At 38.9% G+C, this 16,576-nt stretch overlaps 1 protein-coding gene across 1 annotated transcript in view; it reads left to right on the plus strand.

The window, feature by feature from the left end:
- The window catches only part of LOC124774922 (zinc finger protein 2), a 63,443-nt gene extending 50,128 nt beyond the window's left edge, over positions 1-13,315 (plus strand). Inside the window, exon 4 of the mRNA XM_047249598.1 lies at positions 11,083-13,315. Within this exon, the coding sequence (XP_047105554.1) occupies positions 11,083-12,100 (1,018 nt within the window). The 3' untranslated portion in view covers positions 12,101-13,315. The remainder of the gene's footprint in view (positions 1-11,082) is intronic.
- The last annotated feature ends 3,261 nt before the right edge of the window (positions 13,316-16,576 follow it).

Here is a 16,576-nt window from a genome sequence, read left to right on the forward strand (position 1 = left end):
GATACTTCACGGGCTTCTTTGGTTTACAGTGAAATCTGCACATTACAAGGACCTCCTTGTGCAACACATGCTTTCAGTTTCGTAAGAACACATGGACACCACCTGTCACTCGCCAAGTGAAAGATTTGCTTCGAGAAGTCTTTGCTAATGTCTGAATCACCTCTAGGCAATTTCAAGATGCGTGGCCTTCCAGATCTCCCGACCTAAATCCATGTTTCTTCTGGTTGTGGGGATATGTGAAAGATTTTTTCTATTAGGGATATATCTGGACTTGCAGTAACCTTATATGAAGGTAATTTAGTCCATATCCAATAAATGTGCCAGAATTACCATTGCCATGTGTTTGATCATTCCCCCCTTTTCCTGCACCCACACCAAATTCTGACTGCTTACAGCATCATATTTTCACCTGTGTGTGAAAGTGGAACCATAATTTTTTCAGCGTACTCCGCAAGCACGTTGATTAATGAACGTACCTACTATGATTCAGTGTCCTGCAATGTATACAGCCCACGCTGCAGCACTCGGAACATGGCCAGTTTTATTACAACCACCCAATAGGCCGGTTTTAATAAAATATTTTTGCATTTAGTGGAGTAAGTTGATTGAAATTTTGTGAAAAGGAGTCACAGTAATGAAAAACACCTTTATTTTAAAGATTGCCATCCCAACTTGCTTGTCACATCCGCGACACTCTCACCCCTGTTTTGTGGTGATACAGAATGAGCTGCCCTTCTTTGGATTTATTCAATGTTCTCTGTCAATCCTATCTGGCAAGGATCCCATACTACACAGCAATACACTAGCAGAGTACAGACAGATGTTGTGTAGACAGTTCTCATTGTGGACTTGTTGCATTTTTTAAGTGTTCTGCCAATATAATGCAATCTTTGGTTTGCCTTACCCACAACATTATTTGTGTTATTGATATAGGCTAGTTCAAGTTGTTCATAATTGTAGTCCTAAGTTTTTAGTTGAATAACAGCCTTTAGATGTGTGTATTTATCGTGTAACCGAAATTTAATAGTTTCCTCATAGTACTCATGTGTATGACCCCACACTTTTCCTTATTCAGAGGCAATGACCACTTTTTGGACCATACAGATACCGTGTCTGGTTTTGATCTATGAGTATGAACTCAGTTTGAGATCACCTGTCAATAGCACTAACTACTTCTTGTGAATAAAGAGCTAATTGTGTTTCACAAGAACAGATATTTTCTGAATCTGTACTGACTATGTCTGTAGACTGTTTTCTCCAAGGTAATGCATAATTTTCGAACACAATATATATTCCGAAATCCTACTGCAGATGGACCTCAGTGTTATGGCTCTGTAATTCAGTGGATTACTCTAACTTACTTTCTTGACTAGTGATGCGACCTGTGCAACTTTCCAGCTTTTAGGTACAGATCTTTTGTGGAGTGGGCAGTTGTATATGATTTCTAAGTGTGGAGCTGCTGTCAGCATACTCAGAAAGATGTGTAATTGGTGTATAATTTGGATCAGAAATCGATTTACCTTTTTAGTAATGCTGCTGTAGTGGCACTGGCATCAGTAATATTACCATGGGTATTTTGCAGTGAAGGCATTGATTGTGTCTTACTGCTGATGTTCTTACCATATGACTTGAATCTCTTTTGATTTGTTGCCAGATTTTGAGACAGTGTTTCGTTGTGGGAGCTATTAAATCATCTTGTGTTTAAGTCGATGCGGAGTTTCAAGCTTAAGTAAACAATTGCAAACCTTGGAAATTTTGTGTTCTTTTGAATTTGACATGCTTCTTTTTTCTTCCTACAATAGTGTCACCAACACTATTTCTTCGAATGAAAGGTGAAAATAGAATTTTTATTTGCTTTTTTATGTAGATACATTTTACATTTATTTTGGGAAAATTTGGATCTTTCAGTGTGCAGTGTCACTATAACGACCTTGTGGTCACCTCTACCCTTAATAACTCATAGGAACTACCTACTTAAATTTTTCTACAAAATAAACTAAATGTATCCTTCCTGAACATTGTCAGGTCTTTGTAAAAATTTTGGCGGACCTTGTTTATGGCTTTAGCCATTTCTTGGTAAGTATGGCAGTTTGAGCTTCAGTGCTCTCTATGAATGTTTGGAGCTCTGGTTCTTTCCCAATAGCTACGACAGTTTACAACTACAGTACTGATCCTTTCAGTGGCTACTCTTGCCCTGCGTTCTCTGGGTCTGTAGTACTTTCTGTAATTCCTCGAGACCCCTGACCTAAAATATGGCCCTATCCATTCCACACAGCCCCCGCTATCCATTTAGCCACCTCCTGTGTGTAGTTGGCCTATGAGATGTTAGGCGGAACCCGAAACCGCACCACCCTATAGCACAAGTCGAGGAATCTACAGCCTACACAGCTGCAGAACCGCCTGAGCCTCTGATTCAGACCCTCCATTTGGCTTTGTACTGAAGGTCCACAATCAGTCCTGTCAAGGATGCTACACATGGTGAGCTCAGCCATCATCTTGCTAACAAGAAGTCTGTACCAACTGAGACAGCTACCTAAAACTGTAGAGAAACTCACTCCAAAGCAGCATACATCTTTAGTTCTGAAGGGAACTATCACCTGCAGTTTGCTGCACCCTGTGCTCTTCTTGGCAATCTGAAGCACCTGTTCCATATCTGTATTGTGGCAACTATATCACTAAGGGCCCGCATTACGTGCCTAATATTGCCCCTCCAAGTTAACAATAATCCTGCCCTCAGTGAATGCCCAGATCTTGAGGCTGTGAGGCTTCCTCTGAAACAGAAGTGACTGCACGTGGCTCAGGACCTTTTATCGGCCACAGGTAGCACATGAAATCTGTTTGTCAGACTAACCAGAAGCGCTTTTCGATCCCTAACCCCCCTCCCCATGCAGAAGGTCTTCCACTGCCTATCACACCTCAAGTGACCTCTGACTTGACCATGGGTGAGGAGTCACCCTCAGTGGAGGCAGTAACCAGGGTGGTCACAGCAGTGGACGGATTGGAGTATATGTGGGACCTGCTGGACATCATATGGATTTGGTTCCACACAGTGATGGCCTTTGGTAACAGCCTCAAGCTCTGTGACCAAAGCTTGTTTACTTAAGCTTGAAACTCCGCGTGGCACTGCCTGGCACTGTGAGTGTGGGGTCTGCTCGCGTTTGAATGCAGCAATCACAGTCGCTATCCGTACTAAAGGTGGAATTATACGCTAGACAGCAATTAAAACATGGAAATGTGGCTACACAAATGTGCTGGAAATTTAAGAATTTAAACTGCACAAAAGAAATCAAAGTAGATCACTTCTTAACAGAAGCTCGTTACAACTCACAAGCTAAATCCTGTACTGTGATGTGCTGCTGCAGAGAGTGAAGCTGCCGCCCAGTTGACAAGTTGTGTGACTAACTGCCTGTGCACAGGGAAACAAATTACTCTCACAATACAAATGGCAGAACTATACACTAGAAGTAACTAAAGCATGGAACTACTAGATACAGAAAGAGTTTTATCTGAAATGCACACAGTAAACCACAATAGGTAAATTTTCTAGCTCGTATTGTGCGATTTTAGGCAGTGAAAGTATTTAATATTTCATCACTATAAGCTGACTATCTTCAGTTTTCAATTTATTGATTTTCATTTAGAACTTCATAGCTTCTTGACGATTCAGGAAACAAAATGTTTCTCTTAAACATTATGGAACATATCTCACCTTCTTCTTCTTCTTCTTCTGCTTCTGCTTCATCATCATCATCATCATCCCTCAGCATCATACATGCTACATGCCATACAGTACTGTTGAATAGCATGTGACAATATCTACTTTTTTGTGTAAGATTTCATTTCCATTAGCCATTAAGAGTGCATTTATCATGTAACCTATCGTGGCCATTAATCATTGAGTGTGCATTGCCCGTTCGCTGTCTCGGAGATCTAAATGATTAGGGTAATAATGCTCAATTCTTTGGTATTCTCTGATATCCCTGATACTTGGGTACAGCAGTCTGCCACAGTGCTAAATTTTCTGAAGAATCCAGCAGGTAACTCAAGTCACCTACTTTCCCGTACTATACATCCCAGCATTCGTTGGGGAAGGAGATGAACATGGCTCCTATTGTGCAATGAATATAAGTGAAATGGTAGATATTTTATGTTCTTTGTGAGCTCTGGAGAAGAAATATTGAAACGAGAGATAAATATCAGTGCAAAAATAATGGTTGGTAACATAGCTAAACTTTAGGAAATCAATGCATGTGATTATTACAATCTCGTGATTACACCATACTGAAACAGCTTTCCTGTTTCATACTTCATTTTTGCATTTTCTGCAACATCGCCTCTTAATTAACCAGTACATGGATTTATGGAGACTTACTATTTCCCTGTCAGTCAAATTTGTCTGAACTAGGCATATACAAAAAACGAATTTTGCAGTAAATGAGCATTTACAGTTTGTATTAGACATTTATTGTTAGTTTTTCGACAGAGTAGCTCACTACTTCCCAATCAAGAGTCACATTTACCTGCCATTTGTGGCGTGAGAAAACTTGAAACCATAACTTTACCATCAGAAGATCTTGAGTTTCTGGGGCCCCCTTGGTGCCAGTATGATTGCGGGCATGGACTGGCATGTGTAGGTTTTCAAGGCCACAGCCAATAAATCAATAAAAGAGGAGCTACCATTCAAAGTGGCTGAAGACAAATTTCTTATTTTTTTTATTTTTTTAAAAACACCTATATTACAAGAAGTCAGGACTTCAATTCCCTACAGGCATTGAAATAAATAAATGGTGAAGGCTGAAAATTTTGCCAGGCCATGACTCAAACCTGGATGTTCTACTTGTCTAGAAAAGATGGCCTTAACTGCTTCGGCCTTCCGGACATGCATGCAAGTAGCGCCCCCTTCGATTAACCACACTGCTCGTAGCATTCACTGAGTCCCACAGAGGTTTGGAAGATGTGGTGCCTCCCAATGAAACTAACTAGAGTGGTCTGTGCTAATATATGAGTGAGGATGGTTCTAGGTACTTTCAGCGTGGATGCACCATATGTTTCGAATCCCTGTGGGACGTGGTGAACATAATGTGTGGTGGGGGTAATGGAAGGGGGCACTACTTGCGCATAACAGGTTGAGAAGTTGAGTTTGATGGAGAGCGTGTCTGGATGGCCAAGGCAGTTAATCGAGAGAAGCGGAGCATCTGGCGAGCTGGCACAAATTTTCAGCCTTCACCATTGATTATTTCAGTGCCTGTAGGCGACTGGAGTCCTGATTTCTCATAATATAGTTAGTTTCGGTTGCTGCACCAGCAGTGGCATGTGTTCTGTTGAACATGTCTGACGTAAAAGACATTAGATATCTATATAAAAAAAATGAACAAAGGAAGTGCCATCTGCAAAGTTGAAACTACATACTTTTCCTCTTTGTTCATTGTTGAAATGGAAGAAAACTAACAACGATAGTTTCAAAGACATTGGTCAGTTTGCTGTAATAAAATGTAGAAACCATGTGTGTCAAAAAACATGACAATGTAAAGAAACTAGAGAGATTTTTTTGATCCATCATTAGAAGAAACCTGAGAGTTCAGTAAGAAGGCCCCTAGAGTGTTGCTGTGAACATGACAGTGAACCACATCGACATATGTATGCCACAAGCCACCATACAATGCATGGTGATGGTTACCCTGTACCTCTATAGGTCATTTCCTTTCCTGTTCCACACGCAAATGGAGCGAGGAAAATGTGACTGTCAATTTGCCTCTGTAAGAGACTTGCAATGTACATTGGTGGCTGTAGAAACACCCTGCAGTCAGCTTCAAATGCCGGGTCTCTAAATTTTCTCAGTAGTGTTCCTAGAAAAGAATATCGCCTTTCCTCCAGGGAGTCCCATTTGAGTACTCGCAGCATCTCCATAACAGTTGCGTGTTGTTCGAACCTACCAGTAACAAATCTAGCAGCCTGCCTCTAAATTGCTTTGAAGTTTTCATTTAATCCCAAACACGTAAGCAGTACTCGGGAATGGGTTGCACTGGTGTCCTACATGTGCTCACCTTTACAGATGTACCACACTTTCCTGGAATTCTTCCAATAAACCAAGTCTATCCTTCACTTTCCCCACTGCAGTCCTTACATGGTCATTCAATTTCATATTGCTTTGCTGCATTATACCCAGATATTTAATTGATGTGACTGTCAAGCAGCAAACTATTAATGTTGTATTTGAACATCAGGGGGTTTGTAAAATTTGAAATTTTCCTGGCGAACCAACTGTTCAAAATGATTTCGGGCTTGCAGCCGGTCATCATAAACTTCATTGCACAATATTTCGGCTGGACAACTGCCAGCCATCTTCAGGTGAGCCGAACGAGTACTGATGAAGACGTTCTCCGCTCCAGCTTATATAGTGCGCTGATAGTACTGCCGCACATGCATTACAGTCGCGGAGAAAGAAGGGCCAAACCACCCAGCGACAGCGCCCTCGCTGGTGGAACTGCAATACTCAGCTGCTGTCGGTATTGTCGCTGGCCACAGCTATCGAAGTCTTCTGCCGTCTTCGTCTCGAGCAAATTTCAGAGGTGACGGGATTCCATGCGTTATTCAATTGGTAACCACTGTCACTGTTCATTATATTTCCCGCAATGCATATTTCAACGGATTCTTTGAATATGGAGTCCCAAAAAGTTGTTGCTATGGCCAAAATCAAAGTTTTGTCGTACACCATTCTGTCTATTGTAAGCCCACTCACACTAATTTGTATTTGCATTCTTCAAGTTGCCATCACCCATGCCAGACGATGAGTGTACTTAAAATCCTTGTGCACAGGACACAAACGGTTTTAGATGCAGAGAATTTGCTTACGGAACTTGCACATTTGAGGACGGTGTTCAGAGACAATGGGTACTCGACCCGGCAAATTAACAGGGCCTTCTCAACTAGAGCCAGAAACCAGGAAGGGAATAAAGAGGAGAACACGCCAGCCAAGTCCCTAGCTTTTCTTCCCTTCGTTGGAAATATCTCCTTCAAGATAGCGAGGATTCTTAATAATTTTCATGTGAAAGTGGTTTTTCGTCTGCTTTCTAAGATTTTGGATTTGCTGGGGTCAATGAAGGATGATTTTTTACTGCGGAATGTGGGAATTTACAAAATACCATGTCAATGTGGTATGGCCTATATAGGACAGACAACGCGTGCAGTGGAAGAGCGTTGTACAGAACATCAACGTTGCTCTCGCCTACTGCAACCCAGTTAAGTCTGCAGTTGCAGAACATTATATTTCTATCCAACATTCAATGGAGTATGACAAAATTTTGATTTTGGCCACAGCAACAACTTTTTGGGGCTCCATTAGCAAAGAATCTGTTGAAATACGCATTGCGGAAAATCTAATGAACCGTGACAGTGGTTACCAATTGAATAACTCATGGAATCCCGTCATTTCCGAAATTTGATCGAGACGGAAGACGCCAGAAGACTTTGACAGCTGTGGCCAGCGACAATACCGACAGCAGCTGAGTATTGCAGTTCCACCAGCGAGGGCGCTGTCGCTGGGTGGTGTGGCCCTTCTGTCTCCACGACTGCAACGCATGCGCGGTAGTACTATCAGTGCACTATATAAGCTGAAGCGGAGAATGTCTTCGTCAGTCCTTGTTCGGCTCACCTGAAGATGGCTGGTAGTTGTCCAGCCGAAATATTGTGCAATGAAGTTTACGGCGACCGGCTGCAAGCCCGAAATCTTTTTGAACATCAGGGGTTTGTTTTTTCTTACTCATCTGCAATAACTTCCATTTTTCTGTGTTTAGAGCTAGCTCATCACACCAACTAGAAATTCTGTGTAAATCGTCTGATCTCCTATGGTCACTCAGTGACAACACCGTTCTGTACACTGTAATCAGCAAAAAGTCGCAGACTGCTGCTCGTCCTGTCCATCAAATCATTTATGTTTATAGAAAATAACAGCAGGTTTACCACACTTACCTGGGGCGCTCCTGACTGTGTGTGTGTGTGTGTGTGTGTGTGTGTGTGTGTGTGTGTGTGTGTGTACGTCTACGTGTACATGTGTCTATTGTTGACGAAGGCCTTAATGGCTGAAAGATTTATTTTTGACAGTCTTATTGTTGTGCCTATCTGCGACTCGGCATCTCCGCTACATGGTGAGTAGCAGCTATCCTTTCCATAATAGTGTCACAGTATATCATGTGAGAAAAGAGCCAGCTGGGCTTCGCACAAGCAATGCTTTCTGAAATCGTGCTGATATGTGGTCAGAAGTTTTTCCGTCTCAAGGAAATGTATTGTATTGGAACTAAGAATATATTCAGGAATTCTGCAGCAGACTGATGACAAGGATATTGATCTGTAATTTTGTGTGTCCAGTCTTTTACCGTTCTTGTATACAGAAGTCCCTGCACTTTCCTCGAGTCGCTTGTGACTTTGCACTGGGCGAGATATTCACGATAAATGTAAGCTACGTAGGTAGCGATTGACATAGAGTACTCTTGGTGAAAAATCTAATTGGAATTCCATCGAGACATGGCAGCTTAGTTCAGTTGTTTCTGTACGCCAGGGATACTTATTACTGTGTCCTCCGTAAGGGAGTCTGTGTGTGATGACCAGATAATGGTATATTCATACAATTCTCCTTTGTTAATGGTTTCTTAGATGTGAAATTAAACTTCAGCTTTCCTTTTGCTATCTTTTACTGGCACACCAGACTGGTCAACAAGTGACTGGATATAGAAGCCTTTGACCCACTTAGCGAGTTTATGTGGGACAAGAATTTTCTCTGGCTCTTGGCAAGATCTTTTGTTAAGGTATGATGGAGATAGTTGGTGTACGCTTCAGGAATTGATATTTTTACGGAAGACAAATTTCTACTGACTTTTGACTGTCGTCATTTGAATGTTCTCTTTTGAGCCGAAAGTGCAGCTGCAGTTCCCTAAGGAAACAATTTATTAAGTTATTGTCTATTCAGTAGGCTAAAGTAAAGTAGAACATTACTGCTATAAAATAATTAATCTATACATGTTCAGTTTTAAATTTTATTTGCAACTGAAAAACAGTAGAAATGTTTTTGCACCGTTGTTTTATGTATGAAGAGATCATTTTTTAAATATAATTTCATGAGACATCAGCAGTGTATACGGTTAAAGAAATTAAATAAAATGTGTTTTCAGAAAATTATGTTTTTGTAGATGTTGACGTTTGTGAAAACAATCCACAGTTGAGGAATTCCCTGAATTGGGTACAAGTTCATGCCCACTGTGATGCCATTGTACTAGTTACTCCAGGAGGTTGAATAAACGATGACATTTTTGTGAAATGGATGTAACATTTTATCAGAACACTTCCCCTGCTAGACCTGTCCTCCTGTTAATGGAGTCTCATGGTCTGCATTTGTCTCTGGAAGCACTGAAAAAGTGACATCATATTACTTACCTTTACATCACGTACGACTCATCTACTGCAACCGGTAGTTATCAATATCTGCATTCATTAAAATTTTCCAGGAAATTTGAACTCGATTAACATGTGAGGAGGAATCCTGGAAAGGCACCAAGCAGGTATGATTTTCGTGCACTCGTCAACGCATGCTATGAGAAATCCCTCTGTCCTCAGATAATTAATACTGGGTTCAAGAAGATTGGGGTACACCCTTTTAACAGAGGTACAATTCCTTTGGAGGTCCTAGCACTGTCTTCAGTCTCCAATAAACCAGTTTCTGATGTTAATCAGTCCTCAGAGGAAGAGAAAATGCTGCCCATTCCTGTAAGCGAACAATTCCCAGTGAGGAACACTCACAGGAAGTGACAGTATACAAAAATTCATACCATTTCCTGAACTTCATGCAATGCTGATTCTGAACATGGCCTGTCTTCTAAAACAACCACAGAGAAAAAATGGGGAAGAAATGCTAAATTTCGTGTCCACAGTACATATCCTGTGTGCAGTTTGTACTATAAATATGATACACATAATTACACGGAAGCAGAGTGGACACAGTGTTGTTTCTGTGTTCAGAGGTACAACAACAATGTGAGAATCTAGGGGATGACAATGATGGAAGCACTTACATGTGCAGATAAATCTTTTTGTTTGAGCAAAAAGACGTTGGTTTATCATTTTGTATTAGGTTAAGTAATTGATTTACATGCTGTGTTCTTTACTTTTTGTACATCCCCTATCCCCCTCCCCTCCTCACCTGCCCTCCTCCCATGTTAGATACGAGTTTCTTTAGGTGAAATAGATTGTGTGGATTTTGCCGTTTGGGTTTGTTATTCCATTAATATGTTAGCAGTATTAATGCAGTGTAGTTGATCACAATGTAATATTAGGAGCTGGTAGTTTTGTATATTTTATGTTCATTGTTTTTGGTCTCGGGGAATTAGGATACCATTTACGCAATTAGAATACCACTATCTTGGATTTGGAAATCATGTGACATGTGGAGGAGCCATTGTCATAGAATTAATTTCTACAGCTTTTCACTATATTTGTAAAACTTAAAAATACTCAGTCAAATAAAAAAAATATACTCTAGAAAGTTCAATCTGTCTTCCGGAGTTGAGACCTTCTTTCATTTATTAACATTGCTTTTTCGTTTATGAACATTGCACAACAGTAGCTGAAAAATATTTTGGCATTAGATGTCCGTACCCCACTGTGTGAATGGATAATAAATTAGTGGCCAAATAACTTACTGATGTGAGAAAGTTATCTAATGATTTTTATTTGATTCAGTCAGTGTACTAACAGTTGTATACTTTTGTCTACCCTTAACATTTTGTAATGCATCAGCAGGTGATTACTGCTCACTTGGTGAGTACAGGTCTTTTTTAGGCAGTGAGCTTCATATACATGACTTTGTGAAATGATTAGATAGAATATTGCAGTCAGATTATGTCAAACATAATTAAAATAAAGATTAATTTTTCAGTTACAAAAAGAAAACCGATTTTAATGCATCTTTAGTAGTTATAAATTTACAGGCACAAAATTCTGCTGTATGTGGTTATATTGCTGACTCTATTCTTACACACATCACTGACAAATTGTAATTGTTCATTGAGGATAAATGATGATGTATGTTTCTAGGTCACCTGATTACACTAACAGTTTGGGCCGTACTGGAATGCTACATGTACCAGAACAGCACTATGGGGAAGTAGCAAATAGTGTCAATAATGGAAGTTATGGTCCTCAAAGGAAAGTATCTCCCTCCACAACTAACCGAAGCAAAGGAGCTTCAAAAGGTGATGGTGCTAACAGTTCTTCCAGTAAGAGCTTTGCCTGTACAGTCTGTGGTAAGGGATTAGCTCGTAAGGACAAATTAGTTATTCATATGCGCATCCATACTGGTGAGAAACCATATATTTGTGAAGTGTGTAATAAGGCATTTGCTCGCCGTGATAAACTAGTGATTCATATGAACAAAATGAAACATAGAACACCAACCAACATAGCCCCTTTAGGCAAACGTTCAATAGTACCTGACAAGAATGGTATGTTGATGCAACAACAGCACCAGCAGCAGCAACAACAGCAGCCATCACAGTCGCAGCAGCAACCTCAGCCTCAGCCCCCACCACACCAGCAACCTCAGCAGCAACAGTCACCACAACAGTCACTTGTTACAGATAAGAAATCATTATCAGTGAAATGTGAAGATGATGATATACCAAGAGGTCTTCCTCTACCTCCACCACAACAACAGAACATTAGTTGGAGTTGTGAACTTTGTGGTCGTATGTTCTCAACTCGAGATGATTGGATGGCACATGCAAAAAGTCATCTAGACGACAAAATGATTAGTAACATGCATCATCCACAACAGCATCTTAGCAATGGAAATCCGTGTAGCAGTGGTGTTGTAGTCCCCACATCAGTGCCTGCACCACCAGCTCCTTATTTTTCCCCTCATGTACCACACCATGTGCAACCATATGGTGCTAGTGCACCAGAAAGGCATTTTTGCTTAGTATGTCGCCAAGACTTCACGAATAAGACTGATTTTATGTTCCATGTGCGTACTCATTTTGTTGAAGGGAAGCCACCAGAGTTTGACATGCTTGGCAAGAGTAATCTTGTGGATGGATCTGGTCTGTGCACTTGAACGTTAAATATATGTAATTAATACTATTTTTACAATGGAAAATTTTGTATTGTTTGCAGATATTTAGTGCAATGTGTACTGTCTTTTTATGAAGGACACTATTTTTTATGTCATGTGGAATGTATACTAATAAGTCATAGTTGTTTTATAGCATTTTCTGTGTGCTGTGGGTAATTGTCGTGGCCCTAATTATGTTGCAGGAAATTCAGTTGGCTAAATGATTGACAGGTTTTTATGATAAGACTTTTTGAGCTATCTTATTTTTATACTAGTTATCCGGTCATTGTTCCTACAATCTCCTGAATTGATTAATTGCTTCAGTTTTTTTGAGTGGCATTTGCTGTGATGTGGTTACATATATCTTTTTTATAATTACATTGTAGTTAAAGTTGCAGCATGGTTGCGTGTTGGTGTCTTGTAGAAACTAGTTGGCTATGAAAATCTTGGAATTTTAAGTTTTGAAAAAGTGTTGATACACCTAATTTTATAGTTGGTGTAATAGTAAGGCCCTGAGAACAAGAGAGTATTTCCGTAACGTAATACATATCAACACGATGAGTACACCTTACAAAAATCTTTCCTCTATCAAGTTTGAAAACTGGTTTCAATAAGACAATCAATATGGTTTAGTAATCTCTGAAACTTAGTCATTGATCAAAAACTGGACAATAGTATGTTGGTTATAGATTTGTTAACAAATCATCCTTTATACAGATGTTGTACCAACACAGGGTAAAATTTGATTTAAACAATGTAATGGATGAAAGCTTTGAATTGGATACCTAACAGCATTGGGAACATAATTGATTCCATGGTAAGTTGTAAAGTGCGTGAATGTACTATTACAACATGTACTATTTTTCAGTAGACAAGCAATTATACTTCTGTTGTTCAATGAAACTGCAGAAGACTTTGATCAGAATAAGGACTAACATCTGTGAATAACTTCTTTCCTAATTTATTTCTATTAAATTGTGTGTGCGATGATGTGTTGCTACTTGGAAATGGTTTTTTTTCCAGTGCATGTAACAGTCTTCCTCACTCTGGTGCTTGTTCCTGTACGTGCAGTTTTATGTATTTAATTTTATTGTGTTGTGGATATTAGTTATCTTTATCTTTATTTGAATGTTTTATTGTGTTGTATTTTTTATACACTTTATTGTGTAAATGTGTTCCTTCTCAGATAAGTTGTATACTTGAGTCAAAAATTATAGGTACTACATAGTTATTTAGTTACTTACTTGAAAAAGAGTGATTAATTACAAAGACTGAAAAGATGTTGCATTGTTTTTCTTTACAATTTTTTTAGAAGGCTATATTTAGTAAAAAAAATTATTATTTTATGAGGTATATGGCAGGTGTACTGCAGAATTTTCTTTGCAGTGACATTCTATTGCGTGTGTGTTTTATCATTATGAGACATATCACTTCAGAGTTTTCTCTTAGCTGAACATCAGTTTCTCTTAATTTTTGCAGCTAAGAATAGCTTTCTTACATACAATTTTGTTTGCAGTTGTCAGAATTATACATTTTCCTGCTTCAGATATGCCACAACCTCAAGGACTTGACAAATATTGATCATTATTTAACTATCTGTGGCTTAAAATTTTCGTTCTTGATTTATTAACAGATGATTCCTCTTACAGCACATTCGAACTTTATCCCTAATGCAAAGCTTCATTCTATTGTCATGTGCAATGTAAACACTAATCCAATTATATGAGGCTATACATTTCCAATATTGCATACTTTAAAACAACATGATAGAAATTTTAACTGCCTTCAGATAATTTTCCTGAGCAATCAACATCCACAGATCTTTATTGAGAGCACTGCTGTGAAATGTAATGGCTGATGGCATGATTTGATTTACCATTGAAAGTTTGTGCTAGCATTTTTCTGTCACCGTCATCTGAAACTTATCTTGCTGATATGAAATATACTCACTGCCTTCATCATTGGGAAGAGGCAGCAAGTAAAGTAAAGAAATCAGTACCGCATTCTTGACCTCTGAGGTGTTGTAGGTGGAATCTATGTATACCCTAAGATATAACTGAAGTGGAAAACAATCACCTCTTTTTAAAAAACAGTTTTTCTTGGCTGTAAAGCGCTGTGTCAAAAGAAATGTAATTTGAAATGGAAAATGTTCTGGCATTGGTTTTGTATGTATGTCTGGAGAACTGCGGGATCTGAGGATTTGTTTCTCCCTTTTGTGTTCCTATCATAGTTGACAGTGACTTGACGATTCAGCTTCAGGTGGGCAGTGTCTGTGTACAGCTGACAGCTGTCTGTCTGGTGATGATGATTATTGTTTGATTCAGTGATATTTGACTTCCAGCAGTCTATTTGTTGGGCTTTTTTTGTGGAGTAGTGTAAGTTATTGTTGTTATTATTATTGTTATTGTCAGAAGTATAATGTGTTGATAATATGTGTTAATTTACCTTATTTAAGGCTGTAATGCAGTTGCTTTGCTCCTGTAACTAATGTTATGTGCCAGTCATCATTTCCTGTCAAATTTTGTGATAGCTAAAACATATATCTGCTCTTTTTTGCCCGCTCTTAATAACAACTTGTGGAGATTGCTGCTGATCTTCTTGTTGAGTACACCTAATCCACACATGGAAGTAAAGGTGCAGAATACTTGTTAGTAGTGCACATACTCTCATGCTTACCCATTATGGCCATAAAGCCAAGCAGACATCATAGGTCTTCAGAATATGTATTAGATAATTTATGTTTCTAGATCCACCAGAGCAGGATGTTAAACTTCGTTTTATTTATTTCATCTTTTATACCTATAGGCGTATTCTTGTGTAATATTTAAATCAAGCCTGCTGCTGTTTCCACACATATATCAATTTGTATAGTCTATGACTGTTTTTATTCAGTTTAACATATTTGAACTATAGTGGCTGTCACGAAAATAGGCACATCAAGGTCATCTCACTTTCTTTCACTGTTGCCAGTTAGAGATAATTTCAAAAGTTAGTAAAAATTGAAAAAAAAAAAGACTGACATCTCTGTTTTTGGTCTAGAACATGATGCAGTAGATTATAAAAGAAAATTCTTTCCAGCTGCTACAGAAAAAACACTAATATTATAAGAAATTTTAAAGAAAAATAATTTTTAGTTCAGCCTGTTGATAAGACAGAACCACTGACATTTTTGGACTGAAAAATATATGAAATTCTGAAAGATTAGAGATGCATGTGGTACAAATTTTATAATGAAAATATAAAAGTATTCATAGGTGTGAAACTGTTCCGCCCATGTAACGAAAAATGTCGTCACCGGTGAATTTGTGTTCTGTTGGACATAGTAGAAACTTCCCCTAAGAAAACTATAAAATTAATTTTGGTAACCTTGGAGACATCATTGTTGTATAATTTGACTTAAGAGACTCAGTGCGCAGCAATGTGCAAGTACTTGAGTGCCGCTGCCGGGATTTTTGTTCAGGCGGCTCACCTTAATATGCCAAGAGTATTCCCTACCATCTGAAATTTTTTTATTTTTATCTCTTACTGACCGTTCACCGCAGCAAATCGTCACCCAGTTTGCTGATACACACTACAGAAAAAGTAACTTTATGTACTTACAGACCACTACTTCTGTTGAAGTCGAGCAAAATAGGTTTTTTTTCCACAGCTCGTGGTCATGCGGTAGCATTCTCGCTTCCCCAGGTTCCCGGGTTAGGGATTTTCTCTGCCTCGTGATGACTGGGTGTTGTGTGATGTCCTTAGGTTAGTTAGGTTTAAGTAGTTTTAAGTTCTAGGGGACTGATGACCATAGATGTTAAGTCCCATAGTGCTCAGAGCCATTTGAACAAAAATACTTTTTTTTCCTTATGATTCTGTGAAATGGAAGTTTTATCACAGTATACTCAATTGTCTCCAGCAAGCAATAAGTATGTTGTACTCAGAGCTTCATTATTGCAGCTGCAGTATCTCTAAATTCCATTAACAATTTTCATCCAACCTTACACTTTCTGAAAAAGAAAAAAAACTGAAAGTGGAGAAGATAAACAATGGAGGCCTCTGAGCCAGAATAATTTTTTTTTCCACCAAGATCACCCTGCAGTTTTCTAGCTGTCGGATATTCTGATCAATTGCGGTATCTGAGTGTAGTTCTATACACTAACTTTTTTTGTCAAAATCGTAAAAAAATGCACATTTCCATTTTCTTTTATATCCTTTTCTTGGAGAATCAAAACACATGCTCACACTTAGAGACTATTCCAAGGCTACTACACTCTTCACATTGCATAGAGTTGATTCCAAAATACCACAAGGTTTTCTGTCATTTTATGAACTTGTGCAAAATTTGTGTTTTTCTAGTTTCTTCACTGTTAGCAGGATCAGTAAACAACTTCAGTGCATTCAACATTGCTTCTGCATTTTTTTCACTACTGCACACGTCAGTGCACCATTTCACGGAAGACTGAAACCACACGTTTAACACGCAGTATCGACGGAAAA

Source organism: Schistocerca piceifrons, chromosome 2 (assembly GCF_021461385.2).
Source record: "Schistocerca piceifrons isolate TAMUIC-IGC-003096 chromosome 2, iqSchPice1.1, whole genome shotgun sequence".
Taxonomy (NCBI): domain Eukaryota; kingdom Metazoa; phylum Arthropoda; class Insecta; order Orthoptera; family Acrididae; genus Schistocerca; species Schistocerca piceifrons.